Source organism: Sus scrofa, chromosome 3, assembly GCF_054392235.1.
Source record: "Sus scrofa isolate SSC_HxYL_T2T_F1_AM1 chromosome 3, Sscrofa_HxYL_maternal_Yorkshire_Landrace_v2.0, whole genome shotgun sequence".
NCBI lineage: Eukaryota > Metazoa > Chordata > Mammalia > Artiodactyla > Suidae > Sus > Sus scrofa.
The window spans coordinates 66782033-66809967 of record NC_139385.1 but is presented as its reverse complement, the minus strand read 5'-3'; the positions used below and the strand labels follow the sequence as shown (position 1 = coordinate 66809967).

General features: G+C 36.4%; 1 protein-coding gene across 2 annotated transcripts in view; it reads left to right on the top strand.

Moving 5' to 3' along the window:
• Positions 1-27935, top strand: part of EIF5B (eukaryotic translation initiation factor 5B) — a 68470-nt gene that overhangs the window by 29764 nt on the left and 10771 nt on the right. Inside the window, exons 6-14 of one of the 2 annotated variants that reach the window (XM_021087193.2) lie at positions 113-263; positions 6365-6460; positions 6923-7012; positions 8609-8683; positions 12765-13048; positions 17638-17745; positions 17918-18028; positions 20877-20944; positions 21515-21656. In XM_021087193.2, coding sequence (XP_020942852.1) covers positions 113-263; positions 6365-6460; positions 6923-7012; positions 8609-8683; positions 12765-13048; positions 17638-17745; positions 17918-18028; positions 20877-20944; positions 21515-21656 — 1125 coding nt within the window. Of the gene's footprint in view, positions 1-112; positions 264-6364; positions 6461-6922; positions 7013-8608; positions 8684-12761; positions 13049-17637; positions 17746-17917; positions 18029-20876; positions 20945-21514; positions 21657-27935 lie in introns of both variants that reach the window. The other variant, XM_021087192.2, reaches the window with a different exon arrangement.

The window sequence follows — 27935 nt, the reverse complement described above, 5'->3', positions numbered from 1 at the left end:
CTAGCCTGAGAACCAACATATGCCATGGGTGTGGCCCTAAAAAGACAGAAAAATAAATAAATTTTATAATTCATCAAGCTAATACAATTGTCTGTCATGTGTTCTTTTGTAGGAAAGATTGGAACAAGAAAAAAGAGAAAGGAAAAAGCAAAAGGAAAAGGAAAGAAAAGAACGCTTGAAAAAAGAAGGAAAACTTTTAACTAAATCCCAGAGAGAAGCCAGAGCCAGAGCCGAAGCTACCCTTAAACTTCTACAAGCTCAGGGTAGGTGGTGTTCTTAATTGAACCTGTTTAGAAACTTCTCTCATGCAGTTATATCTCTGTCAGAAGGAGAATTGCAATGAAAATGCTGTGAAAAAAGTCCAATGATAACATGAGGAATAGTTGAGATAATTTCATTATTTAGGGAGATGACTTTTATACTCTGATAAAAATTTGTGTGTAAATAATAATAGGTTATTATAATAATACAAAATATGTAAAGATACAGTTTTATCTCTTAAATTGAGGGATTTCTATGGTCCTCGCCAAATAAACAAAAATGCAGAATAATAGTAAAATGAATCCCATCACCCAGTTTCAAGAATCTTCAACATTTACCATTATTGTTTTGTCCTCTTCCATTCACTTTTTTCTCCTGGAGTATTTTCAAGTGAATTCCAGAAGCAATTATTATTTTACATACATTTTAGTATGTATCTCTAACAGACAAGGAAGGTTACTTTTTTTTTCCTTTGTCTTTTTGCCTTTTCTAGGACCGCTCCCGTGGCATATGGAGGTTCCCAGGCTAGGGGTCTCATCAGAGCTGTAGCCACCAGTCTATACCGGAGACACAGCAACGCGGGAACCAAGCCGAGTCTGCCACCTACACCACAGCTCACGGCAACGCCGGATCATTAACCACTGAGCAAGGCCAGGGATCGAACCCAAAACCTCATGGTTCCTAGTCAGATTCATTAACCACTGCGCCACGACGGGAACTCCAAGGAAGGTTACTTTTAAAGTAAACTTCATTTGTATTATTATATTTAACAAATTAATTCCTTGATATCATCTTGATTTTCTGTCCATGTTTAATTTTTTCCCACTTGACCCCAAAATGTCTTTTATAACTGATTTATTCAAATCAGGATCCAGATTAGATTCATGTGTTCGATTTGGTTGCTGTGTCTCATTAACAACGCTACCACCCCTGTTTTTGGTATGCCATTTGTTTGTTGAAGATACTGATTTTTCTCTAGAATTTCTCCTAGTCTAGATTTGTCTAATTGCATTCTAATTTAGTTCTCTGTATCTTGTCCTTTTTTAAATGTAACAGTTTGGCTTCCTAGTGGTGCATGTACTACCCAATGCCTCATTTGAGGAGGCACGTGGTCTGGTTGTTTGGTTTCTAGTGAAGTTGAGATTAACCAGTGAGTTTACAGAAGTCCTTCATTGACTTTTCCCCTAATAATTTTAATTCCACTAGGTGATTATTGCCTGCATCAAGCACTTCATTAAGAATTGCAGAATTGATAGTCTGTCATTCTTTCTGCATTTATTAGCTAGAATCTTTAAAGGAAAACTTTTCCAAAAATACAGTTCATGTAGGAAAACCAGGATACGTGCTTAATTCTTTTCCTTTCTTTACTAATTTACAAAATAATAATAAGCTTGTTGTCTTCATAACCCCCAGAGGTGACCATTGAGTTTAATTTTGTTTTGGATGTGTATCATAATTATGTCTTAATGGAGTTTTATATAATTGATGTTTTTATCTCCTGAAGTCTTTGATGTTTTTGATACTCAGAAATTACATCGTCTTTGGCTGGTAGGAGCTCATTCAGGTTGGTCCCTGTGACTTTTCACATAACTACAGTGTTCTTTGACCTCTTTCTAAAAACACCATGAGATATCTTGGGTTCGTCTTGTACTTTTTCTCCTCTGGAGTTGGAAATCAACTGTTTACCCAAAACCTTTGTTCTTTTTAGTTTAGAGACCACAGTTTGGACATGTAATTACTTATGTTTTTGACAGGTAAGATGAGTTAAAATAGTGTCTTTGCTCTATTGAGAAGACTGTAGTGAGACGTCCCTTAATATTCCATTCCTACAATCCACAGATTTTTATATTATAGTAATTTTGGTGCTCATATTGTAATTAAAGTGACAGCTACCATTTATTATGTATTTAGTATGTAACTGATACCTTTTACATTATTTCCTCATATAAACTTAAAGATATTTTCATTCGCATTATACAGATGAAGAAAATGGAGACTTAGATACCCTGCCCAAGGTCCTAGAGCGGAGATGAAACTGACCTGTATGACTGCCTCTTTGTTATGCATTGTATTCCCAGTTCAGCCAGGAGCAGTAGAGAAACACAGTATTTAGATCTCAGAAAGTTGTATTCTCATTTGGGGATTTAGCTCTTTAAAAAATGAAACTAGGGAGTTCCCGTCGTGGTGCAGCGGAAATGAATCTGACCAGGAACTCTGAGGTTTCGAGTTCAATCCTTGGCCTCACTCAGTGGGTTAAGGATCTGGCATTGCCGTGAACTGTGATGTAGGTCACAGACATGGCTTGGATCAGGCGTTGCTCTTGTGTAGGCTGGCGGTTACAGCTCTGATTTGACCCCTAGCCTGGGAACCTCCATGTGCCACAGGTGTGGCCCTGAAAGGACAAAAGACAAAAAAGAAAGGAAAAAAAAAAGAAACTAGGAGTTTCCATTGTGGCTCAGAGGAAATGAGTCTGACTAGTATTCATGAAGATGCAGGTTTGATCCCTGGGCCCTGCTCAGTGGGTTAAGGATCCAGTGTTGCCGTGAGCTGTGGTGTAGTTCTCAGATGTGGCTCAGATCCTGTGGCTGTGGCTGTGGTGTAGATTTACAGCTGTAGCTCCTATTCAGCCTCTAGCCTGGGAACTTCCATATGCCACAGGTGTGGCCATAAACAAAAAATAAAAAAGAAATGCTGTTTTATGGAGTAGTTTGACTTGTACTTATGAGATTAGATGGAAATTATAATTTAAAACTATGAACTTGGTGAGAGTTCTTCCCTGATGGCCTTGGGATTTGGTATTACCACTGCTGTGGCTCAGGTTTGATCCCTGGCCCAGGAACTTCTCACATGCCTCGGGCATGGCCAGTAAAACAAATAGAGAAGTCATTGAGCTCAGAAAGTGTTCTTAGAGAGGGTAGGTATCTGCAGATGTTTTCTGATAATTACCCTGAAGTGTGCAGGAGTTTATGTTTTAGTCTGTTCCATAGCCTTTAGCCTGGAATGACTAAACATAAAGCAAGTACACATTCCTTAAAACACCCTACCAAAACTCAAAAAATACATAACCTGGATAGTCCTATATCTATTTTAAAAATATGCTTTTTTGGGGAGTGGGTTTAATTTCCCCAATAAATTAGTTTATTTTTTTATTTTTTTTTCTACTGTACATTTTATCTTAGTTAAAAAATATTCCAACAAAGAAAACTCAAATCCTCTGTAATTTCACTTTGGAATTCTAACAGATATTTAGGGGAGAAACATTATCTTTGAAAACTACCCAACTCATTTCATGGCTACAGCATTACTTTTAATAGCCCAGTGAGACATTATAGACATTAAAGACACTATAAGAAAGGAAAATTGTAGACCAGTATCCCTCATGGATGAACATGCAGAATTTAACAAAATATTAGCAGTTTGATTCCAGCAGTACAATTGACCCTTGTACAATGCAGGGGTTAGGGGCACGTCTCTGTGTATTCACAAATCTGCATGTAAGTTTATAGTCAGACTGTTGTATCCACTTTCAGCATCCATGTATTCAACCAGCAGTGGACCATATAATACAATAGTATATATTCAGTGACAAAAACGTGAGGTATAAGTATCTCTGTAGTTTTAAAACATATGTTATTCAAAGGTCACCTATATAAATAGATATGTTTATATGTATTTGCTGCAGGTGCGGCATGTGGAAGTTCCCAGGCTAGGGGTCAAATCAGAGCTGTACATTCTGGCCTACATCACAGTTGCAGCAGTACCAGATCCAAGTGACATCTTCGACCTATTCTGCAGCTCACAGCAATGCTGGATCCTTAATAACCGACTGAGTGGGGCTAGGAATTGAGTCCAAATCCTCATGGATACTAGTCGGGTTCTTTTCTGCTGAGCCAGGATGGAAATGTGTGTGTGTGTGTGTGTGTGTGTCTGTCTGTCTCTCTGTGTCAGTGTAGATACATAGATAGATACAATATATCATGACCAAGTGGGTTTTATCCTGGGAATGCAGGATTGGTTCAGTAGTTAAAAATAATATTTTACCATATTAACAGACTAAAGAAGGAAACCTACATGAGATCATCTCAATAGATGCAGAAGAATCATTTGACAAAATTTAACATCATATGTGATAAAATTCACAAACTAAGAATAGAAGGGAGCTTCCCTGATTGGAGACGTTTACAGAAACCATAAAACTCTGACAGTCACTGGTGAATGACTGAATACTAAACTCTAATACTGTGATTAAGGCAAGGATGTCCACTCTTATCACCATCATTCCGCACTGCACTGGAATGTCCTAACTCAGGCAATTAGGCAAAAAAGGCATACAGATTGGAAGGAAGAAGTAAAACTGTCGACTCACAGATAACAGTTGCCTACATAGAAAATCCTATGGAATCTGCCTCCCACAGAATCCTACAGCTAATAAGTGAGGTTAGCAAGGTTGTAGATAAGGCTGCTATGCAAATATCAGTTGTAATTCTGTATGCTAGCAATTAACAAGTGAAAATCAAATTTTAAAATGGTACCATTTATGGGAGCACCCCCCCCAAAAAAGAAAAATAAAGTGAAACACTTAATTAAAATTCTAATATTTGTGGGATCTATATGCTGAAACTGTAAAACACTGATGAAAAAATCAAAGAGCTTTGTAAATAGATGTTATTATTTTCATGGATTGGAAGATATGCTGTCGTTACGATACTGGTTCTCTGAAACTGATTTATAGATTCAGTGCAGTCTTAGTCAAAATCACAACAGGATGTTTTGTGGATATCAACTCTAAAACCTTTAAAAGAATACATGAAGAGAAAATCTTTGTGAGCTTGTGTTAGGCAGAGTGCTGAGTTACAACTTCAAAAGCATAATATATAAAAGGAAAAAATTATAAAATTGAGGAAATCTAGTTAAAACTTGCTGTGTGAGAGACACCATTGAGAGAATTCAAAGACAATGCCTGGAAATCACATACCTGACAACAGTGTTTTTATGAAGATAACTCAAAATTCAACAATAAGAAAGTCAATAACCCTGTTTAAAACTGGGCATGAGGTTTGAAGAGATACTTCGTCAAGAAACTATAAGCATGTAGAAAGAATGGTCAGTGTCATTAGGGAAATTCAAATTAAGACCTCTATGAAGTATCACTACATATTTATTAGAATATGTAAATTTAAAAAATCCAACACCTGCCTTTACCACATCTCTGCAAGGATGCGGAAGAATTGGAATTCATACATCACCGGTGGATATGAAACAGCTGATAGAAAACAGTTGACCCTTGAACAATGGGGGTTTGAAATGTATGGGTTTACTAAAATGCAGATTTTTAGATTTTTTTTTTCCGGTAGTAAATACAGTAACGACATGATTCATGGTTGATTAGATCAGAGGATGTGAACTATGGCTCTGAAGAAACCTTGGATGCGGAGGGCTGTTAAGTTACATGCAGATTATTGACTGCACAGAGGGTTGACAGCCCTGACCTCTAGGTTGTTTAAGGGTCAACTGTATATATTTATCTTAATGTCTCATTATTCCCATTTCAAAATATTTACCCTAGAGAAAAGTTCACACACACAAATCTGCCTGCAGATGCTCACAGCAGCTTTGTTCCTAACTGTCAAGACTAGAGACAAATATCCTTCAGTTGACTAATGAATAAAGGGACTGTGATACATCACTGCCATGTGTGATGGGATGCTCTCGGTACATGTGGAGTAACGAGGATGACTCAAATCCACTCTGAGGATAGCCAAGACTGTAAAGTTTTATTTCTGTGACTTTCTGGAAAGAGCACATCTTTGGGCTGAAGAGCAGATCAGTGGTTACCAAGGGCTTACAGATGTGAATAGGGTTTACCTTCCCTGAGTAGCACGAGGAGACAGAGCCATGATGATGGTGATTACAGGACCGTGCAGTAGACAAGAGTCAGAACTGGATACCAAAACCATGGGACTTTAATGTGTGTAAATTTTTAAATACCTTAAATGGAGTTCCCCTATGGTTCAGCAGGTTAAGGATCTAGCATTGTCACTGCAGTGTCTTAGGTGACATGCAAGTAGTTTAAAGCCTTAAGTTTTCCATTTTTATCCCTCAGGCGTTGAAGTGCCATCAAAAGACTCTTTGCCAAAGAAAAGGCCAATTTATGAAGATAAAAAGAAGAAAAAAACACCGCAGCAGCTGGAAAATAAAGGTTTGCATACAAAAATAGCCTATGATTTTAAAAGTTTCATTTGCCTTCCCCCCCACAGCCTGCAAAACAAGTCTTTTAAAAAGGAAATCAACAAATTAGAATTGCTTTCTGAAACTTGACTTTTAAACCTTATTTCTTACTACATTCTCAACTGATTCAAATGACAAGTTAATGAAAAAGTACTTTTGTTTTAAACATCTGGATCCTTTGCTGTAAATAACTTTTTAACTCTGATAAGCACAAATATTCTTATTTTTTTGTTTCCCTTCTATAATTTTATATTCTATTCTTGAGTAGAAAGGGAAAAAAAATTTTTTTTTTGAAAGACAGTGCTATTTAAATGTTTTCTAAACTTGCTAAAAAATTTAGGTTTGTACTGCTGGTTTTTACTCAACAACAGAGTATCCTAACAAATTATGCACTGAAAAGTATTGTTAGCTTAGTTTCTATTGCTTTTTTCAGTATCGGAACCTGTGGATTTAAGTGCTTCTGTGGAAGTTGTAGAACAAGGAGAAGCAGAAAAAGAAGAGACGCCTCCTCCTGTTGAACCAGGCCAGTCACATTCACTAGTTAATTCCTGTTAAGTAACATTGATGTGTCATAAGTTGCTTGGTTATCATTTCAGGGAAACCAGATGTCTGGCAGGATGGCCGCCTTTTTTTTTTTTTTTTTTTTATAGTTTTTTCTTTTCTCTCAGTCATTTCATTATCATTTGAAAGAGAGTAGGGGTGAGACTTGAATCAATTTTGTTCTTTAAAATAATGTCAGTAGGATGTTTTGTAGAGAGGATAGAAGTATTTGGATTTTCTCTGATGTTTTATTTATGGGTCAGAATTCTTAGGTAGTACCAAGAAGACCTAAAGTTCTCAATTTAATCCTTTGGAAGCAAATTGGAAGCATTTTTAATCAACTTTTATTAAGAGTCATCAAAATTGGCATTTTAAGATCTTCTTAGAGATCAGCTTCTGGCAGCTAAATCAGTAAGAAGATTGAGCTTATTTATTCTTGTTTGTTGAGATTGCATAAAATTGTTATTTTGTTTTTTGCTTTTGTTTTTTAAGATAAATGTTATTCTAATTCATGAGACTAGGTATTGATAGGAGAGCCAGAGGCTGGCTAACTGTATGTTTGGTAAAATTAAGAAACTCTCCTGTGTTTCAAGATAGGAATGAGAACAGCTATAGAGAACTAAAGTTACAACTAACCCACACTAGTGAAAGGTATTATTGATCCTTTTCTACTTTTTCCTCCTCCTATTCTCAGTATGAAAGGGATGATTTACCTGATGACATTATAGAAGTTCAGATTGATAGGCTTAATAGCAGTTCACTATTTTAGGTGATATTTGTAGGACTAGAAAGAATTGTTAGTTTATAAGGAGTTAGGGGTATATGTGTTTCTGACTCATTTCTTCCGCTTCAAGAAGACGTGTCCATGCTTGTTGGCAGATAGTAATTATGACAGGAAAACAAATGCTACATGTCCTGCTCTCATCTTCCTTTCATTTGGGAATAATTTTGCTTGATTATATATCAGTAAAAAAATCATTATTATTAATAATGAGGGTTTAAAGTCTTTAAATTCAAAATTATATCTTTCTGTTTTAGAGCTGTAAGCACATTCTGTTCTTATTGCCAGCTGAAGTAGAAATTTCTTATTTTCAACTGAAGTAGAAGTGTAGATATCTATCTCCAACTATGTAATTTCAGTAGTTTTTGTATGTATTTGTAGGGGTTAAAGCCAAAAAGATAATACATTCTTATGTATAAAGAACAGATCAAAGATCAAAAAGAAGATATATGTGAAATTTCATTCGTCCTCAAATGAATGCCATCATGTACCCTTTTCAAGATCTAAAGGAATATTGTAATGAGTTAATAATATTTTAATTACCTCAGATATGAAATCTGGATTAATTTTAAAATAGTGTGTTCAAAACATGAGGAAATTGTGAAGCATTTGGTGATAGAGTGTTTAATATGCTAGGTATATTGAAAAAATAGTTCTAAAGATAATGAAATTATAAATGTATTTTTTGCATAATTGAACCTTTTTTATGTTAGCATAATTTTCTACATAATTTGTTTTTCTAAAAGCAATCTCATGTCTAGATAAATTCTATGTCCTTATGAAAACTTTTCTTTACAGAAGAGGAAGAAGAAACTGAAGATGCTGGACTGGATGATTGGGAAGCTATGGCTAGCGATGAGGAGACAGAAACAGGTGAATAGCTCATAAGCACACATCGATAAGTCCAGTGGTCATTGGAGGTGTGTATGTATGTGAAGAAACAGTCTCCTGAACATGAAGGCAGTATAAACATTTCCGTGGTTCCTAAGTCCTCATGTGGGTGCTGATTTTATTAATGAGTGGTTTTTCAGAGGACATTTTTAAGATAGTTACCTAGGATTTTTTTCAGAATGGTAATGTTACAAATGGGGTTAGGTTATCAAAGCTAGCCTAACTTAAAATGTAATACGAAGATAATACAGACATAGTATAGTTCCTTATCACTATGAATGAAAAGTGTTTTCCTTTGTCATTTCATCCTTTACTACTAGAATCTACATTTTTAGGGTTTAATTTGGCTTTTTCCTAACGTTTTGACATGGATATTTGGCTCTTTATTTTTTTTTCTCTTTAAGCCTGACTTTAGCCAAATTCTTTAAGTTCTGATCTGTTACTTTTAAATTTCTGTTTTGATATATTAATTTTACCTATTTAGATTTTTTTTCCTTTGCTTTTTAGGGCTGTACTTGCGGCGTAAAGAAAGAAGTTCCCAGGCTAGGGGTTGAATCAGTTGTAGTTGCCGGCCTACACCATAGCCATAGCAGTGTAGGATCCGAGCCATGTCTGCGACCTAAACCACAGCTCACGGCAACACTGGATCCTTAACCCACTTAGTGAGGCCAGGGATCAAATCCACATCCTCATGGATTCTAGTCAGATTTGTTTCTGCTGAGCCATGAAGGGAACTCCTAGAAATGCATTTTTTTAATTGTATTGAAGTATAGTTGATTTACAGTATTGTTAATTTCTGCTGTACAGCAAAGTAACTCAGTTATACATATATGTTCTTTTTCATGTTCTTTTGATATAGTTCCTTGTACAGTAGGACCTTGTTTATCCATCTTCTCTCTCTCTATATATATACACTAGTTTGCATCGCTAATCCAAATACCCAGTCTATATTCCTCACTCTTTCCCCCTCCCACTTGGCAACCACAAGTTTGTTGTCTATATCTGTGAGTCTATTTTTGTTCCATAGGTGTTTTAATTTGTATTGTATTTTCACTTAAATATCATATGGCATTTGTCTTTCTGACTTCACTTAGTATGATGATCTCTTGGTCCACCTGTGTTGCTGTGAATGGCATTATTTCATTCCTTTTAATGGTTAAGTAATATTCCTGTGTGTGTGCATGTGAATGTACTACATATCTCGTTACATTTAGGTTGTTTCCATGTCTTGGCTATTATACCTAGTGCTGCTGTGAACATAGGGGTGTATGTATCTTTTTGTAGAAGTATATTTCTTAATTTATGAAAGTGAGTACTTTATAATTATGTATTGCTACTTCACTGTGATCAACAGACATATATGGTTCTGTCCTTTGAAATATATTGACTTAATATACAGCCCAACAAATGGATGGTTATTGTAAATGTTTCATATGTGATTGGACAGGGTTTATATTCTGCACTAGTTGGGTGCCACATTCTCTATATTTAGTCAAGTGTGCTGATCATTTTGTTAAGGTCTTTTATGTTCTGAGCTTTTTTTCTGATGTGCTTTTTTCCCCCTCTCACTGAGAAGGGTGTATTCAAATCTCCTATCCTGCTTTGGAGATTATCTGTTTCTCCCTGAGTTCTACTAATTTTTGATTTATATATCTTAGTGCTATGTTATTGTCTTTTATCTTTCTAATGAGTTGACTGTTTTATCACTTATTTATTTCAAGTGATGTCTTTTGCTTTAAAGTCTGACTTAATTGATACGATTTTTTTTTCCTATCTTTAATTTTCTTTCTCTCTACTTAAACAGCATGTAGTTGAGGTTTTTAAATCCACTTTGTCGATGTGTATTTTACCTAGAATACTTGGCCCGTTACATCTAACATTTGACATGATCAGAGAAGTATATTGGTTTTATATTTATCAGTGTACTTCATCAGTGTACCAAGTTCTTATTTATTCTGTTTTTCTCTCCTTTCTTTTGGATTGGTGGAAATTTTATTATTACTTTTTTTTCTCCTTCCATGAGTTTGGAAGTCTTATGCTTTTCTGCTTATTTTTAGTGGTTACTCTAGAGATTTTTAACATGGATCTTTGCTTTTCTTTCCCTTTTTTGTTTTTGCCACGCCCACAGCATCTAGAAATTCCCTGAGCCAGGGATCAAACCTGAGCCACAACAGTGCTGAATTCTTAACAGCTAAGCCACCAGGGAACTCCTAGTGTGGATCTTGGAACTACTGTTACCTTCTTTATCTTCTTTCCAGGTGATGTAAAGGCCATAGCATGTGTGAGAAAACATTCAATCAGTTTTCTTTCTTTTTTTTTTTTTTTTCTTTTAGTCTGCAGGTGTGGCATATGGAAGTTCCCAGACTAGAGGTCGAATCGGAGCTACAACTGCTGGCCTGTGCCACAGCCACAGTAACACCAGATATGAGCCATGTCTGTGACCTATAGCACAGCTCGAGGCAATGCCGGATCCTTAACTGACTGAGCAAGGCCAGAGATCAAACCCACATCCTCATGGATACTAGTCAGGTTAGTTTCTGCTGAGCCATGACAGGAATTCCTTCAAATTTTTTTTTTTTTTAATTAAAAAGTTTTTTTTATGGCCACACCCACAGCACATAGAAGTTCCTGGGCCAGGGACTTCTGAACCCGAGCCACAGCCTCGACCTCTACCATACCTGCAACAACGCCGGATTCTTTAACCCATTGTGCCCACAGCAGTGACTGCACCAATTCTCAGTTTATATACATTGTTCTCATTTATTTTAATTCTCTGTTTTAAACCCCATAATAGCCTTTTTTTTAAAGTTTTTTTAATTTTTTTTTTTTTAAGTTTACCCACATTCTCAGCTTTTTGTCCTGCTTCATTTCTTCTTGCATCTCTAACATTCTTTAGGATCATTTCTTCCTGTCTGAAGAAGACCTTTTAGAATTTACTTTAGTATGAATTGGTTACTGAGACATTCTGTTTTTGCTTTTTTGAAAATATCTATCTCATCTTCATTCTTGAGGGTGAAATACTGAGTGAGGCATTCTTTGTAATTTTACTTATTTAACACTTCAAAGATATTTATTGTTTCTGTTTAAAAGTCAGGTGTCAACCTAAATTTCTTATGTGTCTTTGGTTTTCATCAGTTTGATTATGATGTAGCCACGTTTGTTTTCTTTGTATGTATTCTGCCTATGTGTTACCAGTTTTGCAGTGCTGGGAGGCGCTGTCTCTCCTCAGGAGTTCAGGTCATGCCTGTGATAGACCTTCTTACTGTATCCCTATGTCTTTGCCTCTTTTCATTATTTTTCACCCGCTGGGTCTCTGGTTCATTCTAGATTGTTTCTTCTGTTTTCTGGTTCATTGAGTTTCTCCTCAGCTGTTTGAAACTATAGAAGTACTTGGATGTCAAGGTTGGTGTTTTCTTCCTCCAGAGAGAATTTATGTGTACATCTGCCAGAAGTGACCAAGCAATATAGAATCATCTTATTCCACATTTAGAATTGAGAGGATCTGAAGATGATCTGCCAGTAATGGGGCTGTCCTGTTTACTTTTTGTTTCTCCTTCCTGCTTGGGTACCAGTTTTCAGGATTTCACCCCACAATAAGGGCATTAACCAGTGTCCATCTGCCTGACCCCTGAGATCCTTGATAGGCCTGAACTCCCAGTGCCCAGACCCCTCAGCTCTGAGAGGCTGTAAGAGCACTGCCTAGCCTTTCAGCTGTGCCTCCCCCCAGGATCAGCAGGTGACCCCAAGGGGAAACAAGTACTAAGCATAGTGTTCACCTCCTTGGGTTCTGTCTTCTCTTGTATCTGGCCTTAGGCGTGTTTTTCTTCTTTATTAGCTTAAGTATGGATTAATGCATTGGTTTGTACTGTTAAGTTCCTTGTAACATTTAGACAGACACTGCATATATGAGGTGTGAAAATATTCATTTGTAATTAATGATATAATGTTACTGCCTTATCTGGTACACTTTTAGAATTATTTTTCCTTTAAGGTCTCTATTTTGATAGAAATGTCTTACTTTTAACTTTCCTTTATTTCACAATCTTTGATCTCCTGAAAGAAGGAAACACGGTGCATATAGAAGTAAAAGAAAACCCTGAAGAAGAGGAGGAGGAGGAGGAAGAGGAGGAGGAAGAAGAAGAGAGTGAAGAGGAGGAGGAGGAAGAAGGAGAGAGTGAAGGCAGTGAAGCTGATGAAGAAGATGAAAAGGTGTCAGATGAGAAGGATGCAGGGAAAACCTTAGATAAAAAGCCAAGTAAAGAAGTGAGCTCAGAATCTGAGTATGACTCAGACGACGATCGAACTAAAGAAGAACGGGCTTATGACAAAGCAAAACGGAGGATTGAGGTATTTGTTTTTCCTCTTTTCTTTCCTCCTTTCCTTCCCATTCCTCTGTAATTATTAGAACCACACAAAAGGCTTTTATTGAGGAGCACTTTTAAAAATATAGTCTCAGAGTGGTAGCTTTGTCCAGTTTTTGTAACATTGAGACATGGTAAATCTCTGACACTGGTCTAACCCAAGGACCTCAGTCTTACTAAGTCAAAATGGTGACTTCTTCATCATTTTTTCTTGTTTTCTCCAAATTTTAATGTGCTCTTTGGTGATTTATAGGTATGCAGAAGTATTCTGAGCTTTATGCCCTCTCTTATAAACACCAGTTGAGTGTTTGCCTTAAGTTTTTAGGTTAGTTAGTCTGCAGCATCTGATCACTTCAGTTGTTTAAATCTGGTGAGTTAATAAGGCTTCTGTTTAGTAAAGTTCACATGTCTAGCTGGCTTATTGTTGTTTGTACTTAATACAGTAGGCTTTAGGAGGCTTCAGTAATGTTTCTTTAATGATGTCAACCTAGCATAAATAATACACTGAAAACTACTTTAGTTTGCTTGAGGATGCTGAAGTATCTGAAAAACTAAAAACGTTTTCATCTTTCCTTTTCTTAATCTTTTGATGTATAATTTTCGTTATAAGTTTTTGTTTTAATACCTATATATCAGTATTTGCCTTCTCCTGTGGCATCTAGATATATTTTCTGAATGGATTTCTCAGTCCCAGCATTATGGACATTTTGGGGCACATAATTCTCTATTTCGGGGAGAGAGACTTCTCTTTTTAGGGAGTTGAGCAGTGTCTCTGGCTTCTACACTCTATAAGTCAGTTGGGTTTCCTTCCCTTCTCCTGGTTGTATCTCTGCCTCTTCCCAGTGCACCTGTTCAAGCCAGTTCTTGCTCTGTACCTAAACATGAGAGAATCTTTGTGAACTGTTTGATGACTTAAACAGAATGGGTGTAAGAAAGAAAGTCCAAGTTACACATTATGTCACTCCCCAGTGAGGTAATAAGAACTGTCCTGTTCATCAGTGTGTTTACGAGCCTCACGATGAAAAAAAATAACTGATTAAAATTAGGTAAACTTTATAAACTTATAAACTTTATTTATTTATTTTGTCTTTTTGCCTTTTCTAGGGCCGCTCTCGCAGCGTATGGAGGTTCCCAGGCTAGGGGTCTGATCGGAGCCGTAGCCGCTGGCCTACACCACAGCCACAGCAACACTGGATCCAGCCACGTTTGCAACCTACACCACAGCTCATGGCAACGCTGGATCCTTAACCCACTGAGCAAGGCCAGTGATTGAACCTGCGTCCTCATGGTTCTTAGTCGGATTCATTAACCACTGAGTCACGACGGGAACTCCCTATAAACTTATAAACTTTATAAGCATATTCTTTTCTGTCTCATGTAACAATATGCTGTGGATCTCTAGATCAACAGTTTTTAAACAGCTTGGTTGAGATGTGATTTAGTCACCGTATATTAGGTTTATGAATGTTCTAAATCCAATAAAACAGTGGTGTTATTAATGTCTTATCTGATCTTACATCTTTTAAAGTAAGAGGAGAAAAATATATTTATAGGCTAATATTTCTGGGAGTCCTCATTTCTTCATTTGGTTTTAGTTACCATCTGTTGTCATTTCATTTCATCCTGTTAAACTTCTGAGATATTTCCCGTCATGTTGATCTTTTTAAATCTGGAAGTTGTTTATTTCACCTTCATTTTTATTTATTTATTTATTCTTTATTTTTTTATTTTTGTCTTTTTTTTAGGACTGCACCCGTGGCATACATGGAGGTTCCCAGGCCAGGGGTTGAATCGGAGCTATAGCTGCCAGTCTGTGCCACAGCCACAGGGATGCTGGATCCTTAACCCACTGAGCAAGGCTAGGGATCAAACCCACGTCCTCATGGATACTAGTTGGATTCGATAACCACTGAGCCACAACAGGAACTCCTCACCTTCATTTTTAAAGATAATATTGCTGCATGCAGGATTCTTGCCTGACAGTTTTTCCTCCTATTTATTAATTCTTTGGCTATGTTATTTCACTGCCTCTGGCCTCCACTTTTGATGATGAAAATTAAGCTGTTACTCTTTCTTGGGTTCACTATACACAGTGATTTTTCTCTTGCTGTCAGGATTTTCCTTTTGATCTTGGCTTTTAGCAATTTAATTCGAATGTGTCTTGGTGTAGATCTTTTGTATTTATCCTACTTCAAGTTTACTGAGTTTTTTGATGTTGTAGATTAAATGTTTTCATCAGATTTTGCAAGTTTTGTGCCATTATTTCTTCAAATAACCTTCCTGCCTATTTCTTTCTCCTCTCTGTCATTGGTGCATTTGAGGGGGTCCCACAGATCACTTCAGGCTCTATCGATTGTTCTTCATTCCTTTGATCAGCCTGTATAATTTCTATTAATTCATCCTTAAGTTCTTTGATGTTTTTTCTTCTGCCAGGATACACGTATTGTTAAGCTCCTCTAATGAATTTTTAAATTTGTTAATGCACTTAATTCTAGAGTTTCCATAATTTATTTAAAAATAATAGGAGTTCCTGGGAGTTCCATTGTGGCTCCATGGTTAATGAATCTGACTGGCATCCGTGAGGACCACTTTTCTCCCTTGGAGCCTTGAGAGGGGAGCCTTGTGATGGAGCAGCTCCGGCCCAGAACCCCACAGGCTTCTGCTGCTCTTGCTGGTGGTCGGTAGATTTTCTCAATTTGTTACATGCTTTTGGCCAATTTCTTAGAGCCTTTAAGTGGCTGTTTTGACTATTCTGTCCAGTTTTTATCTTTTAATTTTGCAGAGAGGATTTGCTGAGTGCCTCATTCCATCATTTACGAAGTTCTGCCTCAGCACCTTTAGCCTCTATTACGTTCCATTTTATGGAAGGACTCTAATTTAACCTTGTATATCTGCTTGGGCTGCCACAACAGAAATTTATTTTCTGACAGTTCTTAGACTTAGGAATTCAAGATTCCAGAGCTTGCAGGGTTGTTTTCTGGTGAGGACCTTCTTCCTTCCTTGCAAGTGTCCTCACCTGGCTTTTCCCCTGTAAGTGCTCAGAAAGATTTTTAATTTTCTCTTTTAAGGACAGCAGCCCTGCTAGATTAGGGCTCTACTCTTAGGGCTTTTAAGGAGGTAATAGAAAGGTTAAATGAAGTCCTCTCTCCAAATAAGTTACATTGGGGGTTAGGGCCTCAGTGTATTTGGAAGAGACACAATTCAGTCCCTAACAAAAATGATTGTTCTGAAACCTTGCTACGTGTTACAGTTTTCTGACATCTCCCCTTAGTAAGAATCTCCTTGGTGGATCGAGGTCACCACTCACATGCAACCAGATAGAGGAGCCCTGGGATATAGGACACACAGATTGAGAAGTACTCTACTAAGGAAGACGAAGTAGTTGCTGTTTTTTGCTAGTATAAACAATACTCCAGTGACAAACACTGTTGTACACAGACTCCTCTGTATACTCACCTTGCCATTGCTTTAGGCCAGATATGTTAGAGGTAGAATTTCGGAGTCAAAGTCTCTAAACTACATTGTTCCCCAGGAAATTTCAACAGTTCATCGTGTACGGGAGCAAAAGGCAATTTTCAGCCATGTCAAGCCCTAACTAAGGTGTTAGTTAAGCCAGGAATGAGTAAATGCTTTTGCTTTGCCGTTTGCTTTGGAGTCCTATGTATTGTGAAGTGGCTGATTAGTACTCTTTGCTAGTAAATACTTGCATCTCACTTTTGACATTTCAGAATGTTTTTTCCTTACAGTTTCTATAGAAAGATTCATTGTCTACTGGTAGAAATGAGAGAGTTCATGCAAAAATGGTTTTTGGATGGAAAATGGTTTTGTAAATGACATTACTAAAGACTTTTTATGAAAGCTTTATTTCATTTGAATGCCAGCCTTATTGTACTTGAAAGGCTGTTATTTTAAAGAGGAACTGCTGCCTTGTGTTTTCGTTTGGTTCTCGGAAAGCTGAAGTATTTAGAAGTAAATGCTACAGAGAAAAACATTGCAGTTCAAGGACAAGCTTTCTCATGCTTAGTGGTATCTTAGAAAGGTAAGTGATGTCAGGTGGATGTCTTAGGCTGAAGCTTGCATTAACCCTCTCCTAAGTGAAAAGTTGTATTGCATTTGCACACTGGATAAAGTTTTGAAATATGTTGCTTTAAAATTTTTAATAATTCTTAAGATCCAATGAAATTTTTGAATGCTAGAATATACCTCTTTTTATATTAACTAACCCCTACGTAGGTTAGAGGTTGTGCTATATAGTAAGTGTGACAAAAAGACAATTCCTTTTCTCTTCTTTATATTCCACTAAAATTAGCCATATCAAAGTATATAGAAAGTTTGAGCCCACATTTTACACTGTTCTTATTCCTAATCAGTAGTGCTGCCATGAAATCTGTTCTTTGGACAAGATATCTCCTTGTCCAAAGGTTATAAAGTTCACACTATAAAATGCAATTTCATGTAGTTAAATCAGCATACAACTTGAATGCAGATTGTGGCATTCTCTTGCAAAATAATTTAAAGGAAAATGATAGTGTTTGAAATAATATTTAACTTTGTGTTTTTTCTTTTCATTCCTAGAAACGACGACTTGAACATAGTAAAAATGTAAATACAGAAAAGCTAAGAGCTCCTGTTATTTGTGTACTTGGTCATGTGGACACAGGGAAGACAAAAATTCTAGATAAAGTAAGAAAATGTTGTATGCATTGATATATAACTTTTTATATATAGTTATGAATGGTTCCCTAAAGCTCATAGAAACACATAAGGAGTTCTGTTTGCAATAATTTATTTTCTTACTATGTTTGCTTCTTTTTGCATTTTGAAATTCAAATCTGAATCTGCTATCTTATCCCAGCTCCGTCACACACACGTACAAGATGGTGAAGCAGGTGGTATCACGCAGCAGATTGGCGCCACCAATGTTCCTCTTGAAGCTATTAATGAACAAACTAAGATGATTAAAAATGTAAGTATACTTTATTTCATGTGTTTTAATCTATGACAGAAATTAAGATACAAATTTAAACATAGAAAAAAAGATAGTACAACAGACTCATTTGCTCATCATTCATTATTAACAGGTGCCATTTTGCCCTGTTGTTCTTCAGTCTCTTTTTTAAAGTCATAAAACTAACTATTGTAGGAGTCCTCCCATTCCATTTTCTTCCCTTTTGCTCCAGAAGGCAGTCGCTGTTCTGAAGCGGTGCTGTTTCCCGCTGTATTTTAACACATTTACTGTAGATCTCCATGCTCACAAATTCTATTTCCTCCTCCACTCTTTTCCTGCTATCACATTGTTTATATTTTCTTTATCTCCATTTCTCTACTTCGGACATACTCAGTTTATTTATGCAAAATATAACACAATAAAGTACCCTAAGATTAATGTAAAACTTAGTTTAATGCATACATTGTGTCACCTACGTAAGGAAATAAACCTTGCTAGTTTTCTCAGAAGCCCTTTCTCTCAAAAACCCCCTTCTTCCACCCAGGAGTGACTTTTGAAGTAATCTCTACCGTTTCATGTGTTTAGGGGTTGCAAATGTTGGTATTCCAGTCCCATCACCTGATTACCTCTAGAGTTCTAAGGTGCTCTTTGGTCATTGAGTGATGAGGTGTGGAGGAGGAAAGACAGGATCAGGCTCCTTTACCTTTTATTGACCAGCTTTAAATAAAGGCAAAGGAGTGATGGGTTTGGTTTGGTTTGTATTATTATAAACTCATGGATCTCAGCGTGTTTACTGTATTTTAATCCATTTCAGTTGTTACCGTGTTGAGATAGTTCTGTCTGCCTGGTGATTGGCTCCTGAGTATTTTTGATAACAATTCTAGTAGTCTTACTCATCTTTGGTTGAAGTCATGCTGTCTGGTGTAATGCACAGCATGTATTATTATGTGCTTTATAGTATTTTATTCTTTATTTAGTCTTAGTTCTATATATAGAAAGGGCCTTTCTCTCCAGTTTTTGTTTTGTTTGTTCAAAATTGTTTTATGAAGCTTGTTTGCTGGTAAATTCCTAAAGAAGGAGTAATAAGAGTGATATTCCTTTAGTTTTTTGAATATTGAAGACTTACTTTGTGTCCTTCATCCTGGAAAGTCAGTGGCTAAGTATAAAATCCTTGGTTCACATTTTCCTCGGTTAATTACCTTGACTGTTATGCCAGTTTCTTATACCATAAAGCTTTAGCTTTCAAGTTTGATTACAAGCTGGGTTTCATTCTCTTTATAAGTCATGTGGTCTTTTTGCAACTTGGTGATTATTCTGGGTCAACATTCCAGTTATGTGTTGTTCCGTTTCAGTATGTAGTTTAAAATCTTTGGATGGTTTTCTTGAATTATAGTTTTCTAAATTTGTAATTTATTTATTTATTTTTCATGCCGTGTTGTTGGCACTGGCTCTGGCCAGATATGTTGGACCCTCTGGATGGCACTGACTTAGGCTTGCATTCCTTTTTTTCCCCCTTTCCTTTTCTTTTTGGTCACATGTACGGCTTGCAGAAGTTCTCAGGCTAGGGATTGAACCCACACCACAGCAGTGACAATGCTGGATCCTTAACCTGCTGTGCTATCAGGGAACTCCTCTAATTTAAATTTTATTTAGTTTTTGTTGTTTTGATCTAGTATTTCTCTGAGTTAGTCACTAGCAATTTTATAATAGCTTATTCTCCCACTTGCTAGGACTTGAAATCTGGTGTTATTTTAGAACATAGTTAAAAAGCATGATTTTTATTAGGCATATATTAAGGTTCTCAGGATAACCTTTGTATGACAGGTGTAATTATATTGTGATTATATCATTTATACTCCAGTGAAGTGAAAATAATAATAAGTGAATTTTGATTTGGGACCACCAGATGACACATTTGAAATGTTTTGCATTTGAATCATTTTGACCTAGATCAACTAGATAAGATTTTGGGAAGTTATTTAGATGAGCAAAATAAAAGTTTTTTGTGTGTGGTAGATTTGTTGATTGGCACTGCTCTTCAGGTTAAAAGAGAATGTCCATATCTGGCCTCTTGTAATGTTTCCATTCATTTGTGTACCTTTGTGCAGAAAATCAAGGGTTTATGATATTATTTGACTAAACAGGATATGAACTTCTTTAATATTTTAAGTCAACATGGTAAATTTTCTTTAAAACATACTTGGGCATATTTTCTAGAGTTAGAATTGCGTTAAAGTTGGACTAGATAAATTTCCAAATACTGAGAACCTTTTGTGTGTCAGCTTTTTGTAGTCACTCTCAGATGAGTACTCTGGCATTTGTCACATACTAATAACCTGTTTAAATGTAGACTACATGGGAGAGTTCCCATTGTGGCGCAGCAGAAATGAATCTGACTAGTATCCCTGGCTTGGCTCCATGGGTTGAGGATCTGGCATTACCATAAGCTGTGGTGTAGGTTGCAGAGGTGGCTTGGATCCTGCGTTGCTGTGGCCCTAGTGTAGGCTGGCAGCTGCAGCTCCGATTTGACCCCCGGCTTGGGAACCTCTATATGCTGCAAGTGCGGCTCTAAAAAGCAAAAAAGAGAGAGAGAGAGAGAGAGAGAGACTACATTGAAGTTATATGACTAACAAGGGAGATGTTTTCTCATTTCACTTTTTTTTTTTTTTTTGACAAAAATCATGATACTAATGAAAATATTAACTTGTGCTTTGCTGATCAACTCACTGACTATTTTAAAACGGTTCATTTGGAAAAGAAAGTGATCATATTTTGAAGATTTAACAGCAGAATAATTGTTTTGCAAAGAAGCTGTCATTGTTTCGGCTTTGTTAATAAGCTCTCCATGTTTCCCCATCTTTTCTAGTTTGATAGGGAGAATGTACGGATTCCAGGAATGCTGATTATTGACACTCCTGGGCATGAGTCTTTCAGGTAAGAGCGATTTGCATCTTTTGTCATCAAGCAGACTGCTTGAAACCATTGAGTCTAAAGCTTCAATGAATGAGGAGTTCTAAGTAGTCACTAATTTTGGGTACTCTTTTGAGATCTGTGGTACCTGTAATTCCCAGCCCTCATCCGTGCCTCACTGGTTTAGTAGCAGTTTATTTGGATACTTGTTTTTTATAGAGAAGTCTTTTCCACCTTGAAAGAGCAAATCCTGATACATACCTGGTCTGTCTCCTGTGACACTCATTACAGATGGAATTTTATCCTGTTGTCTCTTGGCCATGTCCCTTAGTGCAAAAATCTTGGTTAGTAAAATTAATTGGCAGAAATAATGGGGTAACTTCTGGAACTAAGTCATTCCAACTGATGTCAGTTCACTGTCAGATAAGCATTTGGCTAGTTAAGGGTTAATGGCACTTGACTTTAACACACGTACTTCATTTCATTCTTTCTGTATAGCTTTCACAAAGGAATTAAATTTTTTAGTTTCTTTAAGTAAAAGCATTAATTTCAAGATTTCTGTTTCTGTGCATCTTTTTCCCTCTTTTCCAACAGTAATCTGAGAAACAGAGGAAGCTCTCTTTGTGATATTGCCATTTTGGTTGTTGATATTATGCATGGTTTGGAACCCCAGACAATTGAATCTATCAACCTTTTGAAATCTAAAAAATGTCCCTTCATTGTTGCACTCAATAAGGTAAGTTCTCCTTCTGAAAAACTAAATTGTGAAAATATGCTGTTTAAATTTTCTGTGGTTAAAAAAGGTTGATAGCTGTAGCTCTGATTCAACCCCCTAGCTTGCGGGGGGGGGGACCTTCCACATGCTGTGGGTGCAGCCCTAAAAAGACCCCCCCAAAAAAAGAAGAAGAAAAGAGAGGAAAATGTACTCATGGTAAGTGTCCGGTTCAGTATATGTTGACAAATAAATATGCACATATAGCCACTGTCATTCAGAATACAAACTTATCTCCATATTCCCAGAATGGTCCCTATGTTCTTTTAGAGTCAGCATGCCCCTTCTGCAGCTCCAAACACCAACCTTCTTTCTACCACTGTAGACTAGTCTTGCCTATTTTATAATTTCATATTAATGGAATTATACAGTTTGAGACCTTTTGAGTGAGGCATTTTTTTACTGCTCATGTTATTATACATTTATCCATTTTGTTGCATAGATCATAGGTTGTTCTTTAGTAATATTTCATTATCTAGATAATACCACATTTCATTCATTTACCTGATGAAGGCTTTTGGATTGATGGCAGTTTTAGGGTTTTAATCAAGCAGCTATGAACATTGCTACAGAAGCCTGTGTAGACGTTTGTCTTCTTTACCTTTAGAAGTATTTATGAATAGAATTGCTGGGTTTCAGCTTCATGAGAAAATTGACACATTTTCCCAAAAGAGATTATGTTTTTTAACCAGCACTTTCTGAGAGTTGCAATTTCTGCTCATTTTTGAAAACACTTAACCCTACCTGAAGCCATTCTAGTAAGTGTGTAGTGCCAAATTACACTGGTTTAATTTGAATTTCCATGATGATTAATGGCATCAAACATCTTTTCATGTACTTAATTTGCTGTCTCTCTCTGTGAAATATCTATTCAAAATCCTTTGCTCATTTTTTATTAGATTGTTAGTTGCCTTAACTGAATTTTAAGAGTTCTTTGTATGTTGTTGATAGAAGTACTTTGTCATTTGTGTATGTTGCAGATAGATGCTTGTAATCAGGGACTTAGTTTTTCATTTTCTTAATTATGTATATTGAAGAGGAGAAACTTCTAATTTTGGTGAAATTGACTTAGAATGTTTTTATACTTTGTTGCCTGTGTTCTATATAAGTAATCTTTTCCTACAAGTTTATGAAAAATTTCTCCACTCTAGCTATCACTATAGATATGGTGTTTTTAAGATACTTTTGTGCATGGTGTAAGGTAGAGTCAAGGTTCACTTTTGCCCAAAATAAATATGCATTTCAAAACCCTGTATGAAAAGATCCCCCCCCCCATTTTTTTTTCAAATGGCCACACCCGCAGCATATGGAAGTTCCCAGGGCCAGGGACTGAATTCAATCCATGGTTGAGACCTGTGCTGCAGCTGCTGCAAACCTCAGATCCTTTAACCCACTGTGTTGGGCCTGGGAGCCAACTGTGCCTCCATAGCAACCTCAGCTGCTGGAGTTGGATTCTTAACCCACTTGCCACAGGAGGAACTCTCAGTTGATTTTTACATATTGACTTTTTTTTTAAATAATTTTTATTTTTTTCCATTATAGCTCATTTACAGTGTTCTGTCAGTTTTCTACTATATAGCAAGGTGACCCAGTCACACATACATATGTACATTCTTTTTTCTCACATTATCTTCCATCATGCTCCATCATAAGTGACTAGATAGAGTTCCCAGTGCTAGACAGTAGGACATACTGACTTTTTATCTTGTGGCCTGGTTAAATTCAATGATTAGGCCCAGTTTTCCTCCCCATCTTAGGGAGAAAAGTTCTCTTTCACTGTAAAGTATGATGTCAGTTGTGGGGGTTTTTGTAAATATACTTTATTAAATTGAGAAAGTTCTTATCTATTCCTAGGTTGCTTAGATTTGTGTTTGTTTTGTTTAAGTCTTCAATGACTATTGATTTTTGTCAAATACTCATCCCACAACAAGGTGAATTACTGTTGATGTTTCAGGGATGGGGCTTTACTCACTTTTTACTCTGATTATTACTTCATTGCATTTAAAGAGCTCACTTTGAACAAATATGGATGGGAAAGTACAGAGCTTTCCTATACACCTCTGTCTTCAACTCTGTACAGCCCCACCCCAAATTATCAACATCCTCCACTAAAGAAGTACATTTGTTATAGTCGATGAACCTCCATTGATACATCATTATTCCCCAAAGTTCATAGTTTATATTAGGGTTCACTGTTGACGTTGTATACTCTGTGGGTCTGGACCAATATACAATAACATGTAAAGAGCATGAAAAAGAGTATATGACTGCAGTTTTTTGTGTGGACATAAGTTTTCAACTCCTGGGTAAATGACAAGGAGCATGCTGGCTGGGCCGTACGGTAAGAATGTTTAGTTTTGTAAGAAACTGCCAAAGTGTTGTCCCATGTTGTATTTCCACCAGCATTAGAAGAGAGTTCCTGTTGCTCCATATCCTCACCAGCATTTGGTATTTTAAGTGTTTTTGATTTTGGCCATTCTAATAGGTATGTAGTGGTATCTTGTTTTATTCACATTTCCCTGGTGACATAAGAAGTGGAACATCTTTTCATGTACTTATTTGCCGTCTGTCTTACCTTTTTTGGTGAGGTATTCATTAAGCATTTTTAGCCCATTTTATTTTGTTTTATTTTTGTCTTTTTGCCTTTTCTTGAGCCGCTCCCACGGCATATGGAGGTTCCCAGGCTAGGAGTCGAATCAGAGCTGTAGCTACCGGCCTATGCCAGAGCCACAGCAACACGGGATCTGAGCCGTGTCTGCAACCTACACCACAGCTCACGGCAACGGCGGATCCTTAACCCACTGAGCAAGGCCAGGGATCAAACCCGCAACCTCATGGTTCCTACTTGGATTCATTAACCGCTGAGCCACAATGGGAACTCTTTAGCCCATTTTAAAATTGGATTCTTTGTTTACTTACTTTTAAGAGTTCTTTGTCTATTTTAGATACCATTCCTTTATCAATCAGATGTGTTTTTTACAAATATTTTCTCCCATTTTATGCCTTATGATCTCACTCTCGAGTCATGCTCTTTCACAGAGCAAAATTTTTAAATTTTTGATTAAGTTCAGCTTATTAATTCTCTGAGATCATGCCTTTGGTATTGTATCTACCTGTTACCATAGCCACAGTCATCTGGCTTTCCTCCTGTTATCTTCTAGGAGGTTTAGAGTTTGGTACTTTACATTTAGGTGATCCATTCTGTTAATTTTTTTGAAGGGTGTCAGGTCCAGTAGTTCTAGCACAATTTGTTCTCTACTATTGATTTTTTAATTGTTAAAGCAACCTTGCATTATTGGAATAAACTCTACTTGGTCATGATATATTTTTCCTATATTGCTGGGTTTCATTTGCTAATTTTTTTGGAAGAGGTTTTTTTATTGAAGTATATACTTGATTTATAATGTGTTAATTTCTGCTGTACAGTTATACATATAAACACTTTTTTTAATATATAATGAACATAGGGGTAACATGTATCTTTTCAAATTATGGTTTTATCTGGATATATGCCCAGGAGTGAGGTTGCTGGATCATAACTCTATCCTTAGTTTTCTGAGGGTGTCTCCATACTGTTTTCCATAGTGGTTGTACCAACTTATATTCCCACCAACAGTGTAGGAGGGTTCCCTTTTTTCCGCATCCTCTCTAGCATTTGTTATCTGTAGACTTTTTAAGGATGGCCATTCTGACCAGTGTGAAGTAGTACCTCATTGTAGTTTTGATTTGCATTTCTCTAATAATTAGTGATGTTGAACATTTCTTCCTGTGCCTATTGACCATTTGTATTTCTTCTTTGGAGAAATGACTAGGTCTTCTGCCCATTTTTTTGATTGGGTTGTTTGTTTTTTTGTTGTTGAGTTGTATGAGCTGTTTGTATATTTTGGAAATTAAGCTCTTGTCAGTCACATCATTTGCAAATATTTTCTTCCATTCTTTAGGTTGTCGCTTTGTTTTGTTTATAGTTTCCTTTGCTGTGCACAACTTCTAAGTTTGATTAGGTCCCATTTGTTTATTTTTGCTTTTGTTTCCATTGCCTGGGGAGACTGACCTAATAAAACATTTGTACACTTTATGTCAGAATGTTTTGTGTATGATCTTTTCTAGGAGTTTTATGGTGTTTTGTCTTCAGTCTTTAAGCCATTTTGAGTTTATTTTTGTGCATGGTGTAAGGGCGTGCTCTTACTTCACTGATTTGCATGCAGCTGTCCAGCTTTCCCAGCACCACTTGCTAAAGAGACTGTTGTATATTCTTGCCTCCTTTGTCAAAGATTAATTGACCTATAGGTGTATGGGTTTATTTCTGGGCTCTCTGTTCTGTGCCATTGTTCCACATGTCTGTTTTTGTGCCAGTACCACACTGTTTCAAATACTGTAGCTTTATATTGTCTGCCTCCTGCTTTGTTCTTTTCCTTGAGGATGGCTTTGGCAATTTTGGGTCTGTTATGGTTCCATATAAATGTTAGGGCTGTTCTAGTTCTGTGAAAAATGTCGTGGAGTAATTTGACAGGGATCACATTAAAGCTGTAGATTGTTTGGTTAGTATGGCCATTTTTAACAGTATTCTGGAAGAGATTTTTTTAAAAATTTGATTGAGGTATATTTGATTTACAGTGTTGTATGGCAGAAATTAATACAGCAAAATGATTCAGTTATACATTCTTTTCCATTATGGTTTATCACAGGATATTGAATATCATTTCCTGTGATAAATAATAGGACCTTGTTTTGGGGAAGGTTTTTGTGTCCGTATTTGTAATTATTGGTATGTAGGGTTTTTTTTTGTTTTTGTTTTTGTTTTTTTATAATATCCTTTGTCTGGTTTTGATACAGAAGTAGTGGCTTTTTCATAAGATGTATTAAGTATTTCCTTTTCTATTTTCTGAAAGCGTTTGTGTAGAATTAGTGCTTCTTCTTTAAGTGGCAGGATTCAGTAGTAAAGTCACATCAGCATGGAATTTCTTTTCTTTTTTTTTTTTTTTTTGTCTTTTCTAGGGCTGCTCCCGTGGCATATGGAGGTTCCAGGCTAGGGGTCGAATTGGAGCTGTAGCCGCCGGCTTATGCCAGAGCCACAGCAACGTGGGATCTGAGCTGCCTCTGCAACCTATACCACAGTTCACTGCAACGCCGGATCCTTAACCCACTGAGAGAGGCCAGGGATTGAACCCGCAACCTCATGGTTCCTAGTTGGATTCATTAACCACTGCACCACGACGGGAACTCCAGCATGGAATTTTTTAAATTTAGGTTATTTGGGTTTTTTACTTTTCTTTTGTCAGTTTAGAAATTTATGTCTTTAAAAACCAGCTTTTGGTTTTATTGATATTCTCCATTTGTCTTTGTATTTTATTGACTGGAGGTTTAATTTTATCATTTCTATTTATATTTCTTTTCATTTGTTCTTTTTCCCATTTCATTAAATGGAAGCTTAGATCATTGATTTCTCATAATTTTTTCCTTTTCAATATAAGCACTGAAATGTATGTTTAGCACTGTTAAAAGCACTGCTTAGATGTATTGAAATTTTTTTTTTTTTTATCATTTAGGTCAGAATAGTTTCTGAATTTTTTATGTGATAGAGGTTAAAAAAAAAAAGATCTAAAAAATTTTCTTTCCTTCATCACTTTCTGGCTTTTAGCTCTAGTCATTCATTGTTCCCTGGTATGTAATGTGAGGGTTTTTTCATTGCTTTTAAGACTTTTCTCGGAGTTTTGTCAGATTATATAAGAGTTTTCTTTGTGTTTATCCTGCTTGAGTTTGATTTTCTTAGAAAGTTCTTGGTCATTATATGTGCAGATGTTTTTCTGCCCTGTTTTCTTACCCTATAAAGTGTTTGATAAAATTCTAGGACTTTTCTAGAACTCGAGTTACTTCTGTTAATATTGTCCTATAGTGGCAGAAGTGTTTTCTTTCCTCCATTCTTTTTTCTGTATATGTTCAGTTGTGGTGGTTTTTATTTGCTTTGTCTTCAAGGTCACCAATCGTCAGCAGTATGCTAATTTGCTTCACCTCATGGAGTGATTTTTTTTTCATTTTAGATCATATATATATATTTAGCTTTACAAGTTATGTTTTTTCCTTTAAAGTCATTGAATATATTTATAATAACTATTTTAAGGCCACAGTATATGTATTATATCATCATTGTCATTTCTGGGTCTGTTTCTACTTAGTGATTTTTCCTCTTAAAGCATTCAGATTGGTCTGCTTTATATTATCACCCTTGACTGAGCAGATTATGAG